Here is a 20,156-nt window from a genome sequence, read left to right as displayed (position 1 = left end):
CACATGGAAAATTACTAGGATTCTGAAGAAACTTTAAATACACTTTTAGATTCTGCCTTCCTGTTATTGCTGCATTCTCTTTTAATGGTACAAGAAAGTCTATAAATATTTCAGCAGGAACAGAGCTAATGAACACAAATGGCAAATTAGATTAAATACACACAAAAAACAGTAAAGCAGAAATATAATTTCTCTTGTTTATTTTGTTGATATATAAAATTACAAAATTATGAAAGAATTCTCAATGCATCTGTGATGCACTCACAAAACCAATTATTTTTCAACAGATAATGAATCTTTGCAGACACCAATTTGCAAACCTGTTGCAATTCATTTTAAATCTGTGACCAATATTCTTACTAGTAATGCAAGAAAAAGGAGCACCAGACATCTGATTCAGAACAGATGTACACAGTTCTGAGTTGTCCTGTCGCAATGTTCTTCATCATTTTGGCACAGAATAATTTATTGGCAACTGACAAACACAGGTGAAGGTGGTAACTATTTCCCATTAAATAAACTCCTGCTGCTTACATCATCTCTAGTTAGTGCTTAATGACACTAAACTGGACCAAAGGCACTTGAATGTTTACCACAGCTGTAATGCTTCCAACTCAGGTCCTAAACTCAATGACAAAACCATTATCCCTGGCTGCATGGAACACAAATAAGACAATATAACCAGATGCCACAGAGTTGTATCAGCAAAAGCATCAAACTGCAATGTGAAAATAGACAATGATTCCATTCAGTTTCTTCTGTGGGTCAAGTTTAATCCATGTGCCCATCATTAAACAGCAAACATTAAGCGAATGGTCTAAAGAGCACATGGGATCCTGGTCATTAGAAAGATATAGAGTACAAGAACAATAAAGCCAAAGCAAAACTCTCCAGTCACAGGTGGAGTATTGAGTCTGGTCCAATCTTGAGCATATTTCAGAAAAGGCTAGAGATGATGCAGAAGAAATTACAGAGACTAGAGTCTTCAGTCTTAAAGATGAACTGAAGATGGGGTTGCTCCCCTTAGAACTGAGTTAGGAGAGAACCTATGGAGACATTCAATATCGTGAAGGGGCTGTATAGAGAACTACAGAGAAACTGTTCCCATTGGTCATTGGGTCAAGAACCAGCAGTCACTGAATGAAGGAACTTAAGAACAGCAGAAGTGACACAAGGAAAACTACAGTTTTCAGCATAGGAAGAATCACTGTACAGGAAGAAATGGATGCATATTTAATCATGGCATTCAAAACTGCTTAAGGAAAGAAATTGCAAGGCACTGGTAGAGGGTAGGGGCAAGAGATTAGTTGGAATGCTCTTACTTAAAGTCAGCATTGAATCAATGGGACAAATTGCTCCTCCTGTGCTGTAACCTGATACTGATTCATGCTTCTGTTTCTCCCTATTCCACACACATTCTTCTTTGGAATCACCTTCACCCCACATGGGATAATTAAGGAAGTTGCATGCTCCGATGATGAGGAATAATTAACCTATTCAGTTTTTCCCCACTCTAACATTACAATTTCATGTAGTGATTTGTTTTTAAAAATAAAATGAAAACCTCATTAAAACATTAAGATTCAATTTTCTTAGTAACCCCAACCCACAACACTCAATTAACACTTGTATACAGATCGGAGAGCATATGGAAAGAACATGGACTTACTGAACATAGGACTTGAATTATCAGAACTGAACAGAAAGCAACTACAATTTTGTGAACAATGTTAAACTCAGTTTTGCATTAGACACTGCCATTCAGCCACTGCACCTGTAAAATGACCCTTCTTCAAAGCTTTTACAATCTCTATTGATCAAGGCTTCTGTAATGTTTTAGCCAACCTGTTAGCCATTGAAATTCCAGTTGCCGAATGTCAGATACCAGCAATATACTGACAACTGTAAAGCTAAATTCAAGCTCTGTAGCAAATTTTAATCATAATTAGATCAATGTTAAAATAAAAATTACCTTCTCATACCCACCCCAATGACAATAATGAGAATGAGATGCCATTTAGATTTCATCCACTTCATAAAATTCATGAACTATGTTTGTTTTAATACACCAATTAGTATTTGATAATTCAGGCCAGCAATTGCACATAGAAATTTAGTAAAAAAAGATACATATTTAGACAATGCACTGGGACATCCTGCACCCATACAGGTTGGTCCTAACATCTATCTAGGGACAAGGCACTTTGAGAAACACAAATGACTCATAGCTTTAAATTCAAATACAGCTGTTCTGACTGCCACAACCAGTTGATATGTTCTTAGAGAGCCTATAATTGGTCTGAAAGGGAAGACATGGGATTTGGCACTCCAGGAAGAGGTGTGATGTTCTAGTTATTTAAGATGAAGAGCAAGAGAAAGTAAAGAAAATGGTGTTGCAATCATTCAATGCCCATCACCAAACAGCACTCCTATCAGTACTAATTAGCCTCAATACTCAATCACCATAATGGTGGAGTGGAGGTGGGAGAGACAATCACTTATCAATGCAAGCATTAGCCACACATCAGTACTAAAATGGTTGGGCATCTAATGCCAGTTTTCAGCAAGACTCTTCCAATATAGTCCTACTTACTGTATATATTTAATTTTTGTAAGCCTGGTTGATCCTGACTATATAAAATAGAACCTCTTCACTTTGTGACACAGATACAATTAAAGCAAATGCGTATAACTGGAAGACAAAAAGGGAAAACACAACCCACTTAGCATCACTCACTCCAAATTTCAATATTTTCCTCATTCTACCTTGCACTTTGCTGCAGACTGGAGCATTTGCCTTCACCACACCATCAAAATGTTTAATGCTCTCCACAAATTACACATCCAACTTGTAGGTCACATCTACTCATTCAATACATTAACGTCTATGCCAAAACTGGGATTTATTGCTCTCCTATTAACATTCTAAGCACTGGCGTAAGCACATTCTACACATTATTCGGTAGTATTTATTCAGGATGCCGTAGTGCCCTTTAGCAAGAAAACACAAGTACTTTGCTCAAGTATCATGTTATTTGCTTTATGGTTTAGGTCAATATAAAATGATTATCACAAAAGGCATTTTTGAAGTTGCACATATAATGGAAAACCACAGTTTTCTTGTAAACATGTTAAAGTGCATTAAAATGGAGCTTTTTCCAAGAACCCCTTGGAAATTAAACCTTTCCAGGCATTATTTACAGTACCATTTAAAATATTTAAAAAGTGCTTGGGGGATGCAATAAAGGGTAACAAAACAAATAGATAGAATTGAGTAAAAGATTACATATCGCAAAGCTTTATGGTTTAGAAATGACTAACAGTAGACCTCATGGAAGTAAATGCAACAGAATTAATTCCTAACAGCTAGTTAATACCAGAATAAGGAAAATGGACTTGTATTTTACCTACCTATTCAAGCTGTTTGGAAAAAATCAACAAGTTAGATAGTACAGATGAAGAATATTCTAACTACCCCAGAGCACTGTGTATCAGAAATCTTGTAAAAAGTCAAGTGGGTTCAAATGCCTTTTCTCATTTCAAGAAGTGTGGTTCAAATCACTGGAACTCAAGGCTCAGGGATCCTTTATACTTTCCCCCTTCTGTGGCTCTTGATATCGGAATGGATCCTCTTCTCTTGCTTTACAGGACAAGATGACAATGTAGAGTTTGATTCATGAGTCAGATGAAGCTTTCTTCTTAAAAGTCCTTAATATCACCACAGTTTTTAGTGCATCTCCTTTCCTGGTTACCAACTACCATGACACAACTTTAGTGTGATTTACATTCATTCATGGATAAGCACAGCTCAAGTGCCATCTAAATTCACAGAAGACACCACGGTTGGTAAAATCTCAGAGGGCAATGAGGAGTGAGATCAGCCAGTTGAGTGATGTCGTAACAACAACTTCACATATCAGCAAGAACAAGGAACTGATTGTGGACTTCAAGAAAGATAGTCAGGGGATCATGCATCAGTCCTCACTGAGTGAGCAGCTTCAAGTTCTTGGGTGTCAGCATCTCGAAGGATCAATCCTGGGCTCAACACATTGATCCAATCACGGCATAACAGAAGCTCCACTTCATTAAGTTAGAAGAGATTTGATACGTCAAAGGGTCGTACAAATTTCTACAGATATACACGGAGAATATTCGGACTGGTTGCATCACAGCCTGGTATGGAGCCTCCAATGGACAGGAGCAAAAAAGTCTTCAGAGGGTTATGGATCCAGCTAGCTCCATCATGGGAACAACCCTCCCCATATTAAGGACATCAAGAAGCGGTGCCTCAAGTAGGTGGCATCCATCAGCAAGGACACTCATTGTCGTAAACATTCCCTCTTCTCATTACTACCATTGGGAAGCAGTAGGCAGTACAAGAGCCCAAGACCTATACTCAGTAATTCAAGAACAGCTTCTTCCCTTTCACCATCAGAGTTCTGAACCCATGAACATTCTCTTGGTATTTTCTTGTATACTTTTATTTTGTAATTTATAGTAATTTTATGTCCTTACACTGTACTGCTGCTGCAAAACAACAATTTTCACATTATTTTGGAATGTGGCCATCGTTGGTAATATCAGCATTTTTTATCCACCTCCAATTGCACCTAAAACCTGGGTGAAACATATTGTTGGCTCCAAGTCAAGGGCAGACTGGGGAAGGGCAACAAGTTTCCTTCTCTGAAGATCGTTAATGAACCAGATAGGGTTTTATGTTAACCTTTCAGAAGAACACAGCCCAAATGGATTGTTACCATTCTATCATCATTACATTTCCAATTAACTCTGAACAAACTTCAGTAGGGATTGCAATCCTTGTCAATACCTTGGAAATAGGTTCAAACGTTGGTGTCAATAAGGACATCTTTTACTTCTGACACTTAAGGAACAGGTGATGCAAAAATCATAGTTGACAAGACTGGTAAATGATCTTTTGCAGTCACTGACTCCTTCTAAAACTGCATTTTCATTCAACCAGTTAACAACCAAAATTAACTAGTGCTTAGAGGATTGCATCACCCAACAAGTGTACCTTATGACAACAGCAGAACTAAGAACTTGCAAGTCCCTTTAATGTAATAAACATCAAAGTGGTCCATATTAAAGATAAATAATGAAGGGAAAAAAGCAGAAGCTGTACCGAAGAGAAGATAACTAAAATCCGAAACACGAATGATTTTAAAATGTACAGAGAAATCAATCCAGAGCAATGGACAGAATGGGGCAGAGATGGCTATATAAGTGCCATCAATACTGGAATGGAGAGAGCATAAATGCACAAATAGAGTCCAAACAGCAAGGATACAAGAAGGGACAGTAGCATAAAATACTAAGGTTCCTATGCCAAGCTTACTAGTGATCAGGAATGAATGGCAAAAGGATCAGCACTACAGAATGTGAATTACAGAGAATTTCAAACACCCAAGTTAGAGGCCAGGAAGAATAAACCAGACAAGTAGCAAAAGTGCAGAATTTGTTTAGAGGTACCAACTGCTTCACTGCCATAGATAACCAGAGGGGGACCATTTTGCCTTGTATCTATGACCTGACATTAGACTGAAGTCATGGAAAAAAGCCACCATCACACAGCGAGCTTCCATCTCATACAAAATATTTAACTTCCTTGGGATACTCATATTTCCATCAAGCTTTCTACACATTAGAATTCCCATCTACTTGTATCACATATTAATTTTCCCATTTGATTTGTAAGAGTACTCCACAGATTTTACCAATGTTTCCCCATCAGTTGCATCATTACATAAACAGGAAAATACTTTGTTTTTAGATAGTTTAGCTTAGGTACATCAGCTCTACAGAAGTCTATCCAACAGCCTATTTCTACCATCTATTAGGTTCCGTATGCCCCCTGAGCTCCACCAATACAGCACTTCCCACAGACAACTTCACAGCACTGTGGATGTATTCTGCACTTTAACAGAAAGCTACGCAACAGTGTTGGTTGGCATCTTTAAAGAAATAAAATATATATATATATAATTATATAAAGAACTCATTTGGTTCAGAGTATAAATGCATCTACATAGTGTCAATGTTCCAGTTACTAAAGCACTGGAAAATCCGCTGGACCTGTTGCCAAAACCTTACATAAACAGAATACTTCTATAAATTTTGTGCAAAAGGCTGGCCCAAGTGTTCAAAACTTTCAAACATAAAGTTAGCAGAGTAAACTAGCATGGGAATGTTTATATTTTAATACCATTCTTTTGATTTTCATAATGATTTTTTTAAATGTTGTTGTCATCCAAACCATTAAAGTGAAATTAGTGTCTAGTACCAAATCAGTAATGTCCTACACTGTAATGCACTAGATGTGCATCATTGTAGAGGAACAATTTAATTCAGACTGCCCTTTTTTCTCCTGCTCTCCTACTGTACATCCATTAACCTCATCCTTGAAATTGAATGTGAAGTTACTTGTGGCAACCTGTGCAAAGGGGTTACTGTAAAATAAATTGCCATCAAGAGGGGCTCCGCTATCTGAATCCCATGATCCAAACTCACTACTTGAGTCTTCTGTTGTGGTGGGAGGGTAACTGAGTTGTTCAAGCTGCTCAATCACATCACCAAACTGCAAAGCAGAACTGGACTCGGAGCGTACAGAGTACGTGGGAAAATTCACCATTGAACTGGCTTCGGACTGATTACCTGAATTGGCCATCCTAAACGATGTTGAGTCAGGTAAGCCATTTAGCCCAAGGTTGGTCAGTGAGCTACTCTGCGACTGATTGTTCAGTAGAGAGCTTGTCTCAGATTTGCTGTAGCACCTATGCAGCCGATTGGCTTGTGCCTTTACCTCAAAGAAGTCCACTGTGTCAATCAGTCGACCATTGCCATTGAGATCACTCTCACCTTCAAATTCAAGGTCACCCTCTGAACCCCGATACATATTATCATTGACATAGTTACTTGATTTGTGTTCACAGCTTAGATTTCCCAACCTAGTGTTTACCACAGGTGAAGCTGCTAACGGATTGTAACTAATGGATCCCTTTGCACCATTCCCCAGCCCATGGTAACATGGTGAAAATGCCTCTGAGCCACCAGCAAAAAAAGAAATCTCAGCTGGGTCATCATCAATGAACTCTTCAGTAAGCTGCAACTGAGTGTTTGTCAATGTGAAAACTGGCATTGCCCTTCCCTGAAGCTGGTTAATATTGTTCTCAGTAATAAATACAGCTCTGGCACAGTCATCCTCATCATTGTCATTTCTCTGAGTGAGCTTCCAATTACTAGCATTCTCTTTAGTTAAACCACTACCCTCATCATAACCCGACGAGGAGCGACCGCAGCTGCCTGCAGCTTCAGCAACAGAACCTTGCAAGGAGATTGGTGAAGGCTGACTGGAAGTCTTCCATGTTTCTTCCATCGTTGGACTCATCTTCATGTCCACTGGAGGTTTCTGAGGAATATTCTTATTGATCAGGAACACGTTGCCATCATCCCAGTGGATGGACTGGCTGTCTGTAGCGGCCTTGCATGCAGACTGGACGGACTGACAGGAAGCAGCAGTAGTCGAGAAGGGAGAGCCTGGAACCTCTGCATCTCCAGTGAACGATAAATTCTGGTGGGGTGAAGAAAACAAAATAGAACTAACAACTATACTGGAATGCGTGGCAATCAGCATTTCCCCACTTTCAAACCAATCAAAATTATTTACAAAAGAAAACACTTCCTGCTTCTCACTTCAGTGTGCTGTCATGTAAAACAGACCATACAGATAACAAACAGAAAAGGAACTCAGCAGGTCAGGTAGTGCCTATGAAAATGAATAAACTCCCAATGTTTCAGGCCAAGACTCTGCATCAGGACTGGAAAGGAAGGGGGAAGAAGCCAGATTAAGGAGGTGAGGGGAGGGGAAGGGGGAGGGGTGGGGAAGCAGTACAAGCTGACAGGTGATCAGTGAAGCCAGGTGAGGGGGAAGGTGGGTGGGGAGAATGAAGTGAAATGCTAAAGACCTGAAGAAGGAATCTGATAAGAGAGGAGAGAGGAGAGTGAACCACAGGAAAAAGGGAAAGAGATAAGCCAGAGAAGAAAACCAGTAAGAGGGAAACCAGAATGAGAAATGGAAAAAGAGAGAAGGGATGGGGGCGGTGGGGGGGGGGGGAGATAAATTACCAGAAATTAAAGAAATTAACGTTCATGTCATCAGGTTGGAAACTACCAAGATGGAATATTATGTGTTGCCCTTCCAACCTGAGAGTGACCTCATCATGTCAAAAGAGTAGAGGAGGAGGCCAGGGACCAGAGTGATGGAATTGGAATGGGAAGCAGAATTGAAATGTGTGGCCATATGCTGCATATGGCCATAATGAGACCATTCTCAGGTTGGAGGAGCAACACCTCATATTCCATCTGGGTAGCCTCCAACCTGACCACTGATTTCTCCAATTCTCTCCCCTGCCCCTTCTCTCTTTTTCAATTCCCTACTCTGGCCTCCACTCTTAACCCTCCCCTTCTCCTCATCTTCTGATACCCCTCCTCCTTCCCTTTCTCCTCTCCTATCAGATCCCTTTACCTTTTCCATCCATCATCTTCTCCAAGCTTCTCACTTCAACAACCCCCCCACCTCACCTCCACATCTATCAGCTGCCAGAATGTACTCCTTCCCCTCCCCACCCCACCTTATTCTGGCTTCTTTCTCCTTCCTTTCCAGTCCTGATGAAGGGTTTCAGCCTGAAACGTCGACTGTTTATTCCACTCCATAGATGCTGCCTGACCTGCTGGGTTCCTGCAGCATTTTGTGTGTGTTTCAATATATTATCTTTGCGAGATAATTACAAGGGAAACCAACCAAATGACACCGGCTGTTAATGGGTAAAAACAACAGTATTTAGTGCTTGTACTAAGGTGGCAGAGTGTCGTTGTCTTCAAGCATTGCAGTACCAACGGTAAAAGCAACATACACAAAATGCTGGAGGAATGAAGCAGGTCAGGCATCATCTATGGAAAATAGTAGACAGTTGGTGCTCTCAAATTAATATTAGATGGAGGTTTACTAGATTATTATCCAGACAGTAGTGAAAGAACAGGGATCCATTCCCAAGCTTGGGTAGTGTGCTATATGGAAAGTAGTGGCGTTCCCATGCACCACTACTCTCCTTGTCCTTCTAGGTTGTACAGAATGGAAGCTTTAAAGGCACTTTCTAAAAATTCTTAACATGCTGCTGCAGCATACACGGAAATGGTAAAAGGCTGCTGGTAAAGGCAGAATGCTTAAAGTGATGGATAGTGGGCCACTCAAGCAAGGTACTGGACTCCATAATGTCCCTAAAGTACTGAAACAAAAGGTCAAAGGGTTCAATTATCTTCCACTGCCTCAACTTTACAAGACCCGTGCACTTTCAAGTCATGAATACAAGTCGCATGTTCATGGAAAGAGATGATGTTATTGGGAAAAGAGAGATGTTTTTGGATGAAATATCAATTGGTCCCATTATCGGCTTACTGATACAAAGAGAATAAGAGTGTAATGAGGGTAAATCAATAATTATGAGAATTTCAATCTACATGAAGACTGGGAAACCCAAATGAACGACAATAATGTGGAGGATGAACCCACTGATGAAAATTTATGCAGCATTAATAGAGTTTTCTGGAACAATAGATCAGTCTACATTGCACTAAAAAAGTTATTTGATGATTATGGAACTGAAAGTATCTTTATGGAAGGGTAGTAAAAATATAATCAAATGTCACAAAAAATAAGTGGTTTAGTCATGGCTATCAAGCTAACCTAAAAGGTGTTGTCGCTATTAAAGCACCAAGCCCAAAGATCAGGAGAATTTCAAAATCTGGGTCTCTTACAGACTGAGAAACTACATGAACATTTTGTATCTGTCTTAAGGGGAAAAAAGCTTTCAAAGCTCAAATGCACAATGAATGGGCTGAAAGAAATTAGCAACAAAAAACAATCTGTATTGGAGAAATGGGTCCTACACGGACTTGAGAGGGAAACCAAGTTCTACAAATAATATAAAGTTTCTTAATGATATAACTAGTGGAACAGATGAAGGTCAACTAGCTGATGTTGTTGTTACGTACCCCGTAACTGGGTTGTCAAACCAGCAGAAATGGACCACTTAGTTGGAGCCTGGATTACTGGAACTAAGAAAGTTTTATTAAAGAAATAAGTAACAGTACTCTAATAGTAAGGATATAAATGCAACAGTTTAGCAATGATAAAACACACATGTACACAGAACTAGGATAATAGGATCAATCAAGCTCTATTGCAGTTTCGGGGTAAAATGATCAGTCTCAAGTGACGCAGAGTTCAGTTCAGTTCACAGTAATCGCTGTTGTGCCGTTGGGGGGAGAGAGAGAGCGAATGGTGATATTCAAATCGGATTCAAACAGACCTTTGATATTCCTCGCAGTTAGCTTTCGGGCGAGCCCTTTATAATGTCTTCTGAGATCACCGACTGTGACCCCTCTGTTCCGGATACGATCGTTCTTCCGGGGTGAACCTGGCACCCAGGCAAGGGCCGACACACACACCAGGTTTCCGCCGATCGTACCTTCTCACCCTGTGCGTCTATGGTCGGTCCTGTGACCAGACCTCCAAAACTTCCACCAACTTGTTGGGGGGGGGGGGGGGGCACACCGCACTTCCAGGGTCTCGTTATCTCGTGGTGTCGTGGTGTGTCACTTGCCTTAGCAAACCTGTTCCTTTTATCCCCCTGCTGGGGTATCGCCTGTCCATCAAACGTCAAACAGTTCAGGTTCAAAGGAACCGGTCTGACAATACTCGGAACTGTGTCTCTTTTCGTTGTTAATCTCTCTCTCGTCTCTCATATTAGCATTTTGAATGTTTCCCCATTGTCTCCCTTATCGGCATCAATCTTCTGATAACTTGGTCTTTTGTCACATTGTATACCTGGTATTTCAGGTCTTCCATAAGGATGCACACAAGATCATTAAAATTGGAGCACGAGATTTGGAGTACTGTACAGGAATGAACTGATAATTGGTTAATGGATAGAAAACTGAAAATAGGAATAAAGTGAGTCAACTACTGTATCTGGAGGTTATTCTTCAGAGTTCTATGTTAGGGCCCCAGCTGTTCATCATCTGTAGCAATGATTTGAATGAAATGAATCAAACTTAGCAACATCAGATTTGCTGACGATACAAAAGGTGTAAGACTGCCACAAGACTCAAAGATTAAGGTTAAGTGAATGGGCAAGAAAAGGGTAGCACTGTACTGCTGCTGCAAAACAACGAACTTCACGACAGATGCCAGTGATACGAAACCTGGTGATTTTGATTCTGATTCATCCATTTGGTAGGAAAAGTAGAAAGACAAAAGATCGGTGCTCAGGGGCTTCTATGGTGCTGCAATATCCATTCAGGAAGGCAAGTGCTATGTTAGTCTTTAATGCAAGAAGGCTTGAGTTCAAAAATAGATAATTACACTGGGCCCCACTAAACTGCACCTGGATTATGGTTTACAAGTCAGTCCTCTCCAAGGAATGATAATTTGCATCAGAGGGGAATACAGCCAAAGTTTTCCACTTCACTAGTTGTCTAAAGGTGAGATTAAGCATACAAGGACTAGGTTTAAGATTAAAAAACAATATAGAAATAATCTCATTGAAATGTTAAAACGGGTTCAATAGATTAGATGCAGAATTGATACATTTCACTGGCTGGGACAAGTTGACTCAAAACTAGTGGTCAATTGTTCAGGATGAAGAAAGATCAGACTGGAACCTTTGGAATGATCTCAACTGTAGAAGTTTAGTTGTCAAATATATTCAAAGCAGATAATGATAGATTTTTAGGATACAACTGGAATCAAGGGATATAGGGTTGGGAGTAGTAAAACTATCTTACTGAATGACAGAAGAACAATGGAAGTCAACTCCTGCTTCCATTTGCTTTGTTCTTATGTTATAGCACTACTTAGGTCATTGTCAATACTGCTTACTATCTGAGTGGCAAACTCAACAGGTGGAAGGAACAGTTACATAGCAAGTACCAATAGTCAATGTAACACGGTGGGCTGAAAAGCCATTTTCTGAGCAGTATGACTCATAACGATTGTTCAACACTCTGTGAGAAATCAGTTAGTAAGCTTTTTTTTTGCGCGTGCCATACTCTGCCAAAGTCTCGGCGACCACTTTTTCAAGTGGTTGTCTTGGAGGAAAGATTCTGTGAGTGGTCCCCCACGTCCTTCTCACAGTGCAGTTTTTTTTAAAATGAGGCCAAGTTGCATGCTTGGGAGCAGCCCGACTGGATTCGAACTCGGGAACCTTCGCTCCGGAGTCCGGCGCTGATGTCACTGCGCCACCAGCTGGTCTTTAGTAAACATGTAAACACCCAGCAGACACTACCCCCACTCCCAGCCACCAACACCCCACCAATGTTAGAGCATCATAGGACTGACCTGTCTTGGCACATCTTTGGTCAAAATCTGCGCTGGGCCTCGTGCTCTGCTGTGCCGCCTGAGAAGTAGAGAGTATTCAGTAAGGACCCGAAGAGAAGAAAACTACACCAAAAAGCTTTTTTTTAAAAACAATTGTGTAACGTACAAGGAGAAAGTAAAAGTCAAGGTAGTGAAGCAGACATGCTGAAGTAACAATACCATGTTCATCTCCTCACAAACTACATTGTACGATGCACTCTCAGCCAGTGTGCTCCACTGCTGACACAAGTTCGGGTACCTAATGCATGAGACATGGATTTCAGCTACATTTTTATAAATACCAAAGCCCATCTAATCTTTTAACTCATTTTTCAAGTCTTATTATAATCTGCTTCCTGCAGTAGATTACTTCTATGTACATATTAACTTGTTTACCTTTAAGTGGATTTGACATTACACTATACTTTTATTGTTACATCAATGCTGCTGACAATGCCTATCCTTAATTACCCCCAAAATAAGGTGGCTAAAAAGTCTATTACATTAGTAGGTCTGAAACCAGTCAGATGCCGAGCAGACGGAAAGACATCAGTGAACCAGATAAGCTTTTACAATTACTATTACTGAGACTGATTTTCAAAATATTTATTTTTTTTACTTAATGTCTCAAGGAGATTTGAACTCATTACAGCACAAAATTCTGGCTGCTAGTCCACCAATCACAAAGCTACTATATCCCATGTACGCACAACATGCTCAAATCACTTTGCCCTACATCACTTATTTCCACTAAAAATATTGTTATACTTTGCAAGGTATCTAAGATTACCAGGGCATTCCAGGAATGATAAAGGGCCTCAGCCCAAAGCTTCAACTGTTCATTTCCCTCCATAGCTGCTGCCTGATTTGAGTTCCTCCAGTATTGTGTGTGTATTACCTACAACGGGCACTTACCTAGGGTAGTGCTAGCCTCCAAGGATAGAGAATGGTAGAATGAAAGTTGACCTTCTAGCCATGTATAAAATCACAAGGAGCATAGATAGGGTGAACATGCACAGTCCTTTTGCCAGGGTTAAGGAATCAAGAAAGAGGATTTGTGTTTAAGATGAGAGGGATAATTTTCTTCACCCAGGGGATGCTCCGTATAAGGAATGAGGTGCCAGAGGAAGTTGTTGAGGCAGGTATGTTAACATTAAAAAGGTACTTGAGCAGGTACATGAACAGGAAGTGTTTGTAGGGATATAGGCCAAATGGGACTAGCTTAGATGGGAATCTTGGTCAGTACAGATCAGTTGGGCCAAAGGGCCTGTTTCTATGCTGTATGACTATGTTCACTCTCCAGTAAAGTAAATGACTAAGAAAGATCATTGAGGCTTTCCAGTTAGCAAACATGGATGAGGGACTACCTGAAAAAAAAAGGCAGGGGGCAGAAAGCAGTATTTGTCCTCATCTGAGATCCAGGCTCAGGAACCATGATTGAAAAGAACAAACACTAATTTATCAGGCATCTAACATTTTAGTACACAGTTCAAGATAATGATATTTTTAACCTGCACAACAATAGGCATCACAGAACACAAGGTTAATTTTGTTCCTTTGTATAAAATCTTCAGTGCTTTGTTCAAATTTCTGAAGAGGACACAGTCACACCCACAAAGCATACATCTTGTTAAACATTATCTTATCAGTGGACTATTACAGTGAATTGACTGGTAATTTTACAAGGAATCCAGTTCAAATACCTTTTCAAAGCAACTGCAGGAGACAACCAGTCTAGCCCTTCTTGGATCAGTCAAACCTCAATATAAAATCCTCACCTAACTTGCCCTTCCAATGCACCAACTTTGTTTAGAGTCAGCAGTTTTAAAATTAGGAACAGCTTACATTTTAATCAAGTAGCAACTGTATACCAATCCTTCCACAGAAGATTGTAAGTTGCTGCAGCTAACTCTAAAACAAACACACTCAGTAGCAAGCTCTTATCAGCAGCAAGTTCTGAGCTGCTTTTGGAGTATTTTTTAAATTCACTCGCCCAGGTTTTGGTAATTTGGTGGCTAATCTGCTGAACTAACAATAGAATTGCTTGGTCACCCAGAGGAAAGATCATTGTAACACAACTATGATCAAGGTCAACCACAAAAGAACAGCTCTCAGGAAAAGAATTAATGAGTCACTGTATCTGCACAGGGCACCCAAACAGGTTTTACCGAATTAAATAGGTTTAATTATGTCAAGGAAAAAAATGCTGTTCTGAGACTGAAATTTATTTGGAGATAAATTCTACTAAATCACTAAACACCAAGCATGAGAATTTCAAATGCTGCCTGATCTCCTGGTGTACTCAGCAATTTTTGTATTTATCTCTAATATCCAGCAGCAGTAGTTTCTCTTCATCACATCTCCTCCAGTAATATGGATTGTAGTTCGATCGTAATCACTTCTACAGGGTCAACCCCAAAGTGTTATTGTCCCTTTTAAACATAATTGTTTATAACCACAAGACCCTGCTAAACATTAAGAACTGTAGATCTACCCCATCAGCGAGTTGCTCATTGGTGGAGAAACTGAAGGAGCTGGACTTAGTGCAGATTATGTTACTGCCTGCATCTGAGAGGCAGAAGAGGAGCTGGTGAGAAGGCAGTGTTCAGTGTAACAGTGAGCAATCGTCTTAGTCGCTGTTCTTGTGATGGCAAGACCCTGTTGGACATTGTTAATGTGGATGCAGCAAGTCCGATTTACTGATTTATTGGTGGACAGAGGTTGGGCTACATGCCTCAGTCAAAGCAACGACTAGGCCTTGAGCCGCAGTGTCGCCTGTTTAAAGCCACCCAGGCGAGAGGCATCGGAGGTGGTGTAGTGCGGAGCACAAGCTGGAGTCAGTGCTGCCCCACTGTTCGCTCAGTAGAAGACTAACTGTATTGTGTTCACCTGCAGCCTGCCACAACATTCATGGACTTGGGGTGTTGGACAATTTTTTTGTGTGTGACTGTACTTTACTGATACCTTTTAGTGCTTGCTATCTTTATGTACACTGTATGTGCCTTGCGCTTTGTGTGACTGTTGCTACTGTGTTTTGTACCTTGACCCCCAAGTAATGCTGTTTCATTTGGCTGTATTCATGTATGGTTGAACGACAATTAAACTTGAATACTTGCTTCATCTAGACATGTGTACTATGAGCACGAGAACCTGAAGACCTAAGATTATTGCAATGAGTAGAGGGCAGGATGAAGAAACCTCTGATCTGCAACCCTAAGCGGTACACATACTACATCACCACAGAGCCATCCTCAGTGCTGAGATGAAGCCTGATATAGCGCTGGTAGATGATGCCACAGTAGTTTAGTGGTTAGCACAATGCTTCACAGTTCCAGCGACCAAGGTTCAATTCCCTCAGCTGCCTGTAAGGAGTTAGTATGTCTTCCCCGTGACTGTGTGAGTTTCCTCTGGGTGCTCCAGTTTCCTCCCACAGTCCAAAGATCCAACGGTTGGTAGATTAACTGGTCTTTGTAAATTGTCCCATAGTTAGCTAGGATTAAATCGGGGCAGGGGGAGAGGGGTAACTGGGCAGCATGGCTGCAAGGGCCAGAAGGGCAGATTCCAGGCCGCGAGACAATAAAGTAAAAATAAATATATTTTATTGAGAGATATGGTGTGGAAAAAGACAGAACTTTTCATTTAAAATGGGACAAGATGGGTAGAAAGAGTAAAAAGAGACAAAAACAACTGGTGAAATTTTACCTTTCATTTTACACCTGTAAGGGATTCATCATCTAAAACTAACTGATTCAGGATCCAATACTTTACAGAGGAGCTGGGCTTAATATTTTCTTGAATAAGCATTCAGTTCTGGTATGAAAAATAGGAAGTGGAAAGATGATAATCAGATGAACACAATCACCAGCCACAGAATTTTAATCTAAAAAGGTTTGAGATTCCATTCTTCAATCCACACTTAAGGTGCTCAGGGTGGGGGAGAAGAGTGGAGGTTGCGTGGTGGGATAAGTCGTGGGGAAGGAGGAGGAAAAATGAGCCCTCTAGGATGCTAGTCACCAAAATAATGGCTAGGTGTTTGAGGTTGTCTTAACCTTTTTATAGGTTCAACATTTAAACATTTGCACAGCTTGAATGTGACAAAGGCAATGGACTAAGTACTTTCCTGAATATGAGTCAAGCATCCTATTCTACAACACGATAGGACATGTGGCCTTCATATCTCAGTATGGTATTTGAGAAGCACAAGTTATTTGGAAGGAAAACAGTCATTCATGTTCTCTGATCTCAGCAATCTGGACAGGTGGAAATTGCCATTCTAGAATACATGTCTAGAATAAAAAAGGGATTCAAAAACATTGGAAAGTTGGTGAGAACCAACAAAATGTTGAGAAAGATGTGGTTTAATAATACTGGTATTAAGCAATGAGAATGTAAGAGGCAGAAAGAACGTTATGTGGACATATCAGTAGATGGTTTACTTAAAACATCACTACCATACAAGAAAACTTACTGGAGCTCAGCTGAGGAAATAAAGCTTACGTCCCAGGATGTGTCAATTTGTATGGAGTGTTACACAGTTCTAGCTTCCCAAGGTACTGTGTTCACACTAGTTTTACAGGGGAGATACTAAAGGGAGTGTTAATTTAGTAAATAATCAACAAACTGAATTTTAAAAGACAGTAGAAAATACAAAATATGTTGGGGATGGTCGGGGAGTGCATAGTGTGTGGGCAAGTACTCAAGATTCTGACAGCAAAAGACAAGTCAAATTCTTGCACTTTATGCAATCTCAAATACTAAGAGGGATATACGCAGGTTTAATGTTTAAATTTATAAAGGGGGTGGTGAACATATAAAGCAGACAATATGACGAGGCTGTGAAATGGAATAGAGATTATTCTGAACTACAGGCAATGAACAAGGCTGAACTAAATATTGAGAACAAATGTGGAAAACAAAATGAACATGGCTATAAATGGTAAATATTTTGATAATAGATTGCAGTGGCCTGTTCTGGTATACAAAATGAAATACATCAGATGTTTCACTCTTTAACCACACACAGTTAAACAAGGCAGATGCGGGGTATTCATGTCAATTTTTTTTTGAATAGTGATTGAAAAGCACTGGGTCACTGCAAAGATATTTATCAATGTACAAGTTAAAGTCATAACAGTCCAACTTCACTGTATTATTGGTTTATACACAATGCAGATTTTAGCAGAAAGAAGCCATGCTTTCATTACATGGCGCAGAGAGGCTTCCATTCTAATATCAATCTCTACTATATATTGATCAAAATATAACCAAATAGGTCATGTGTTAACTACACAGCGGAAAACACTAAATTTTACAAATTTTGCTATTTAACAGAACAACCCTGAAAAAATAGGGAGGGTGGAAAAAGAGGAGAGCGGTAGTGATAGGGGACTCGATAGTTAGAGGTACAGATAGGAGGTTCTGTGGTCGTGACAGAGAATCCAGGATAGTGTGTTGCCTCCCAGGTGCCAGGGTCAAGGATGCCTCTGATCGATTGCATGACATTCTGAAGTGGGAGGGTGATCAGCCAGATGTCATGGTGCACATCGGTACCAATGACATAGCAAGGAAGAGTGAGAAGGTCCTGGAGAGTGAGTATAGAGAGCTTGGTAGGAAGTTGAAAAGCAGGACCTCGAGGGTGGTAATCTCAGGATTGCTACCTGTGCTACGTGCCAATGAGGGTAGGAATAGGTTGCTCTGGAGGATGAACAAATGGCTGAGGAACTGGTGTAGGGGGCAGGGTTTCAGATTTCAGGATACTTGGGACCTCTTCTGGGGCAGGTGGGACCCGTACAAGAGCGACGGGTTACACTTGAACTACAGGGGGACCAATATCCTTTCAGGGAGGTTTGTTAGTGCTATTGGGGAGGCTTTAGACTAGATTTGCAGGGGGATGGGAACCAGAGTGCCAGAGCTGACAGTGTGGCTGGAGTGAAAATAAATGATGTTAAAAGTTCAAGCAAATCCGCTGATAGAAAGGTTGTGAGTGGTGGTAAGAATCTTCTGAGGGGTATATATTACAAGACGAGGAGTATTGCGGGGAAGGCGGATGAGTTGAGGGCGTGGATTGACACGTGGAATTATGACCTTATAGCAATTAGTGAAACTTGGCCACAAGAGCGGCAGGACTGGCAGGTTAATATTCCAGGGTTCCAATGTTTCAGATGTGATCGAGGCAGAGGAATGAAAGGTGGGGGAGTAGCATTGCTTGTTAGGGAAAATATTACAGCAGTGCTCAGGCAGGACAGATTAGAGGGCTTGTCTACTGAGTCCTCATGGGTGGAGCTGAGAAACAGGAAAGGTATGGCCACATTACAGACCACCCAATAGTCAACGAGAATTGGAAGAGCAAATCTGCAGAGAGATAGCAGGCAACTGCAGGAAACATAAAGTTGTGGTGGTAGGGGATTTTAATTTTCCATATATTGATTGGGACTCCCATACTGTTAGGGGTCTAGATGGTTTAGAGTTTGTAAAATGTGTTCAGGAAAGTTTTCTAAATCAATATATAGAGGGACCAACTAGAGGGGATGCAATATTGGATCTCCCGTTAGGAAACGAGTTAGGACAAGTGACAGAAGACTGTGTAGGGGAGCACTTTGGTTCCAGTGATCATAACACCATTAGTTTCAATTTGATCATGGACAAGGATAGATCTGGTCCTAGGGTTGAGGTTCTTAACTGGAAGAAGGCCAAATTTGAAGAAATGAGAAAGGATCTAAAAAGCGTGGATTGGGACAGGTTGTTCTCTGGCAAGAATGTGATCGGTAGGTGGGAAGCCTTCAAAGGAGAAATTTTGAGAGTGCAGAATTTGTATGTTCCTGTTAGGATTAAAGGCAAAGTGAATAGGAATAAGGAACCTTGGTTCTCAAGGGATATTGCAACTCTGATAAAGAAGAGGAGGGAGTTGTATGACATGTATAGGAAACGGAGTAAATAAGGTGCTTGAGTATAAGAAGTGCAAGAAAATACTTAATGAAATCAGGAGGGCTAAAAGAAGACATGAGGTTGCATTGACAGTCAAAGTGAAGGATAATCCAAAGAGCTTTTACAGGTATATTAAGAGCAAAAGGATTGTAGGGGATAAAATTGGTCCTCTTGAAGATCAGAGTGGTCGGCTATGTGCGGAACCAAAGGTAATGGGGGAGATCTTAAATAGGTTTTTTGCGTCTGTATTTACTAAGGAAACTGGCATGAAGTCTTTGGAATTAAGGGAAACAAGTAGTGAGATCATGGAAACTGAACAGATCGAAAAGGAGGAGGTGCTTGCTGCCTTGAGGAAAATTAAAGTGGATAAATCCTTGGGACCTGACAGGGTGTTCCCTCGGATCTTAAAGGAGACTAGTGTTGAAATTGCAGGGGCCCTGGCAGAAATATTTAAAATATCGCTGTCTACAGGTGAGGTGCTGGAGGATTGGAGAGTGGCTCATGTTGTTCTATTGTTTAAAAAAGGATCGAAAAGAAATCCGGGAAATTATAGGCCAGTAAATTTAACGTCGGTAGTAGGTAAGTTATTGGAGGGAGTACTAAGAGACAGAATCTACAAGCATTTGGACAGACAGGGACTTATTAGGGAGAGTCAACATGGCTTTGTGCGTGGTAGGTCATGCTTGACCAATCTATTGGAGTTTTTCGAGGAGGTTACCAGGAAAGTGGATGAAGGGAAGACAGTGGATATTGTCTACATGGACTTCAGTAAGGCCTTTGACAAGGTCCCACATGGGAG

At 40.6% G+C, this 20,156-nt stretch overlaps 1 protein-coding gene across 5 annotated transcripts in view; it reads right to left on the bottom strand.

The window, feature by feature from the left end:
* Positions 1-20,156, bottom strand: part of farp2 (FERM, RhoGEF and pleckstrin domain protein 2) — a 220,429-nt gene that overhangs the window by 120,388 nt on the left and 79,885 nt on the right. For all 5 annotated transcript variants that reach the window (XM_072255826.1, XM_072255824.1, XM_072255825.1 and 2 more), the window contains 2 exons: positions 12,416-12,473; positions 7,342-7,588 (listed from right to left, as the gene is read on the bottom strand). In XM_072255826.1, coding sequence (XP_072111927.1) covers positions 7,342-7,588; positions 12,416-12,473 — 305 coding nt within the window. The remainder of the gene's footprint in view (positions 1-7,341; positions 7,589-12,415; positions 12,474-20,156) is intronic.

Source organism: Mobula birostris, chromosome 4, assembly GCF_030028105.1.
Source record: "Mobula birostris isolate sMobBir1 chromosome 4, sMobBir1.hap1, whole genome shotgun sequence".
In the NCBI taxonomy this organism is placed as follows: Eukaryota; Metazoa; Chordata; class Chondrichthyes; order Myliobatiformes; family Myliobatidae; genus Mobula; species Mobula birostris.
This window is presented reverse-complemented; position numbering and strand designations above follow the sequence as displayed.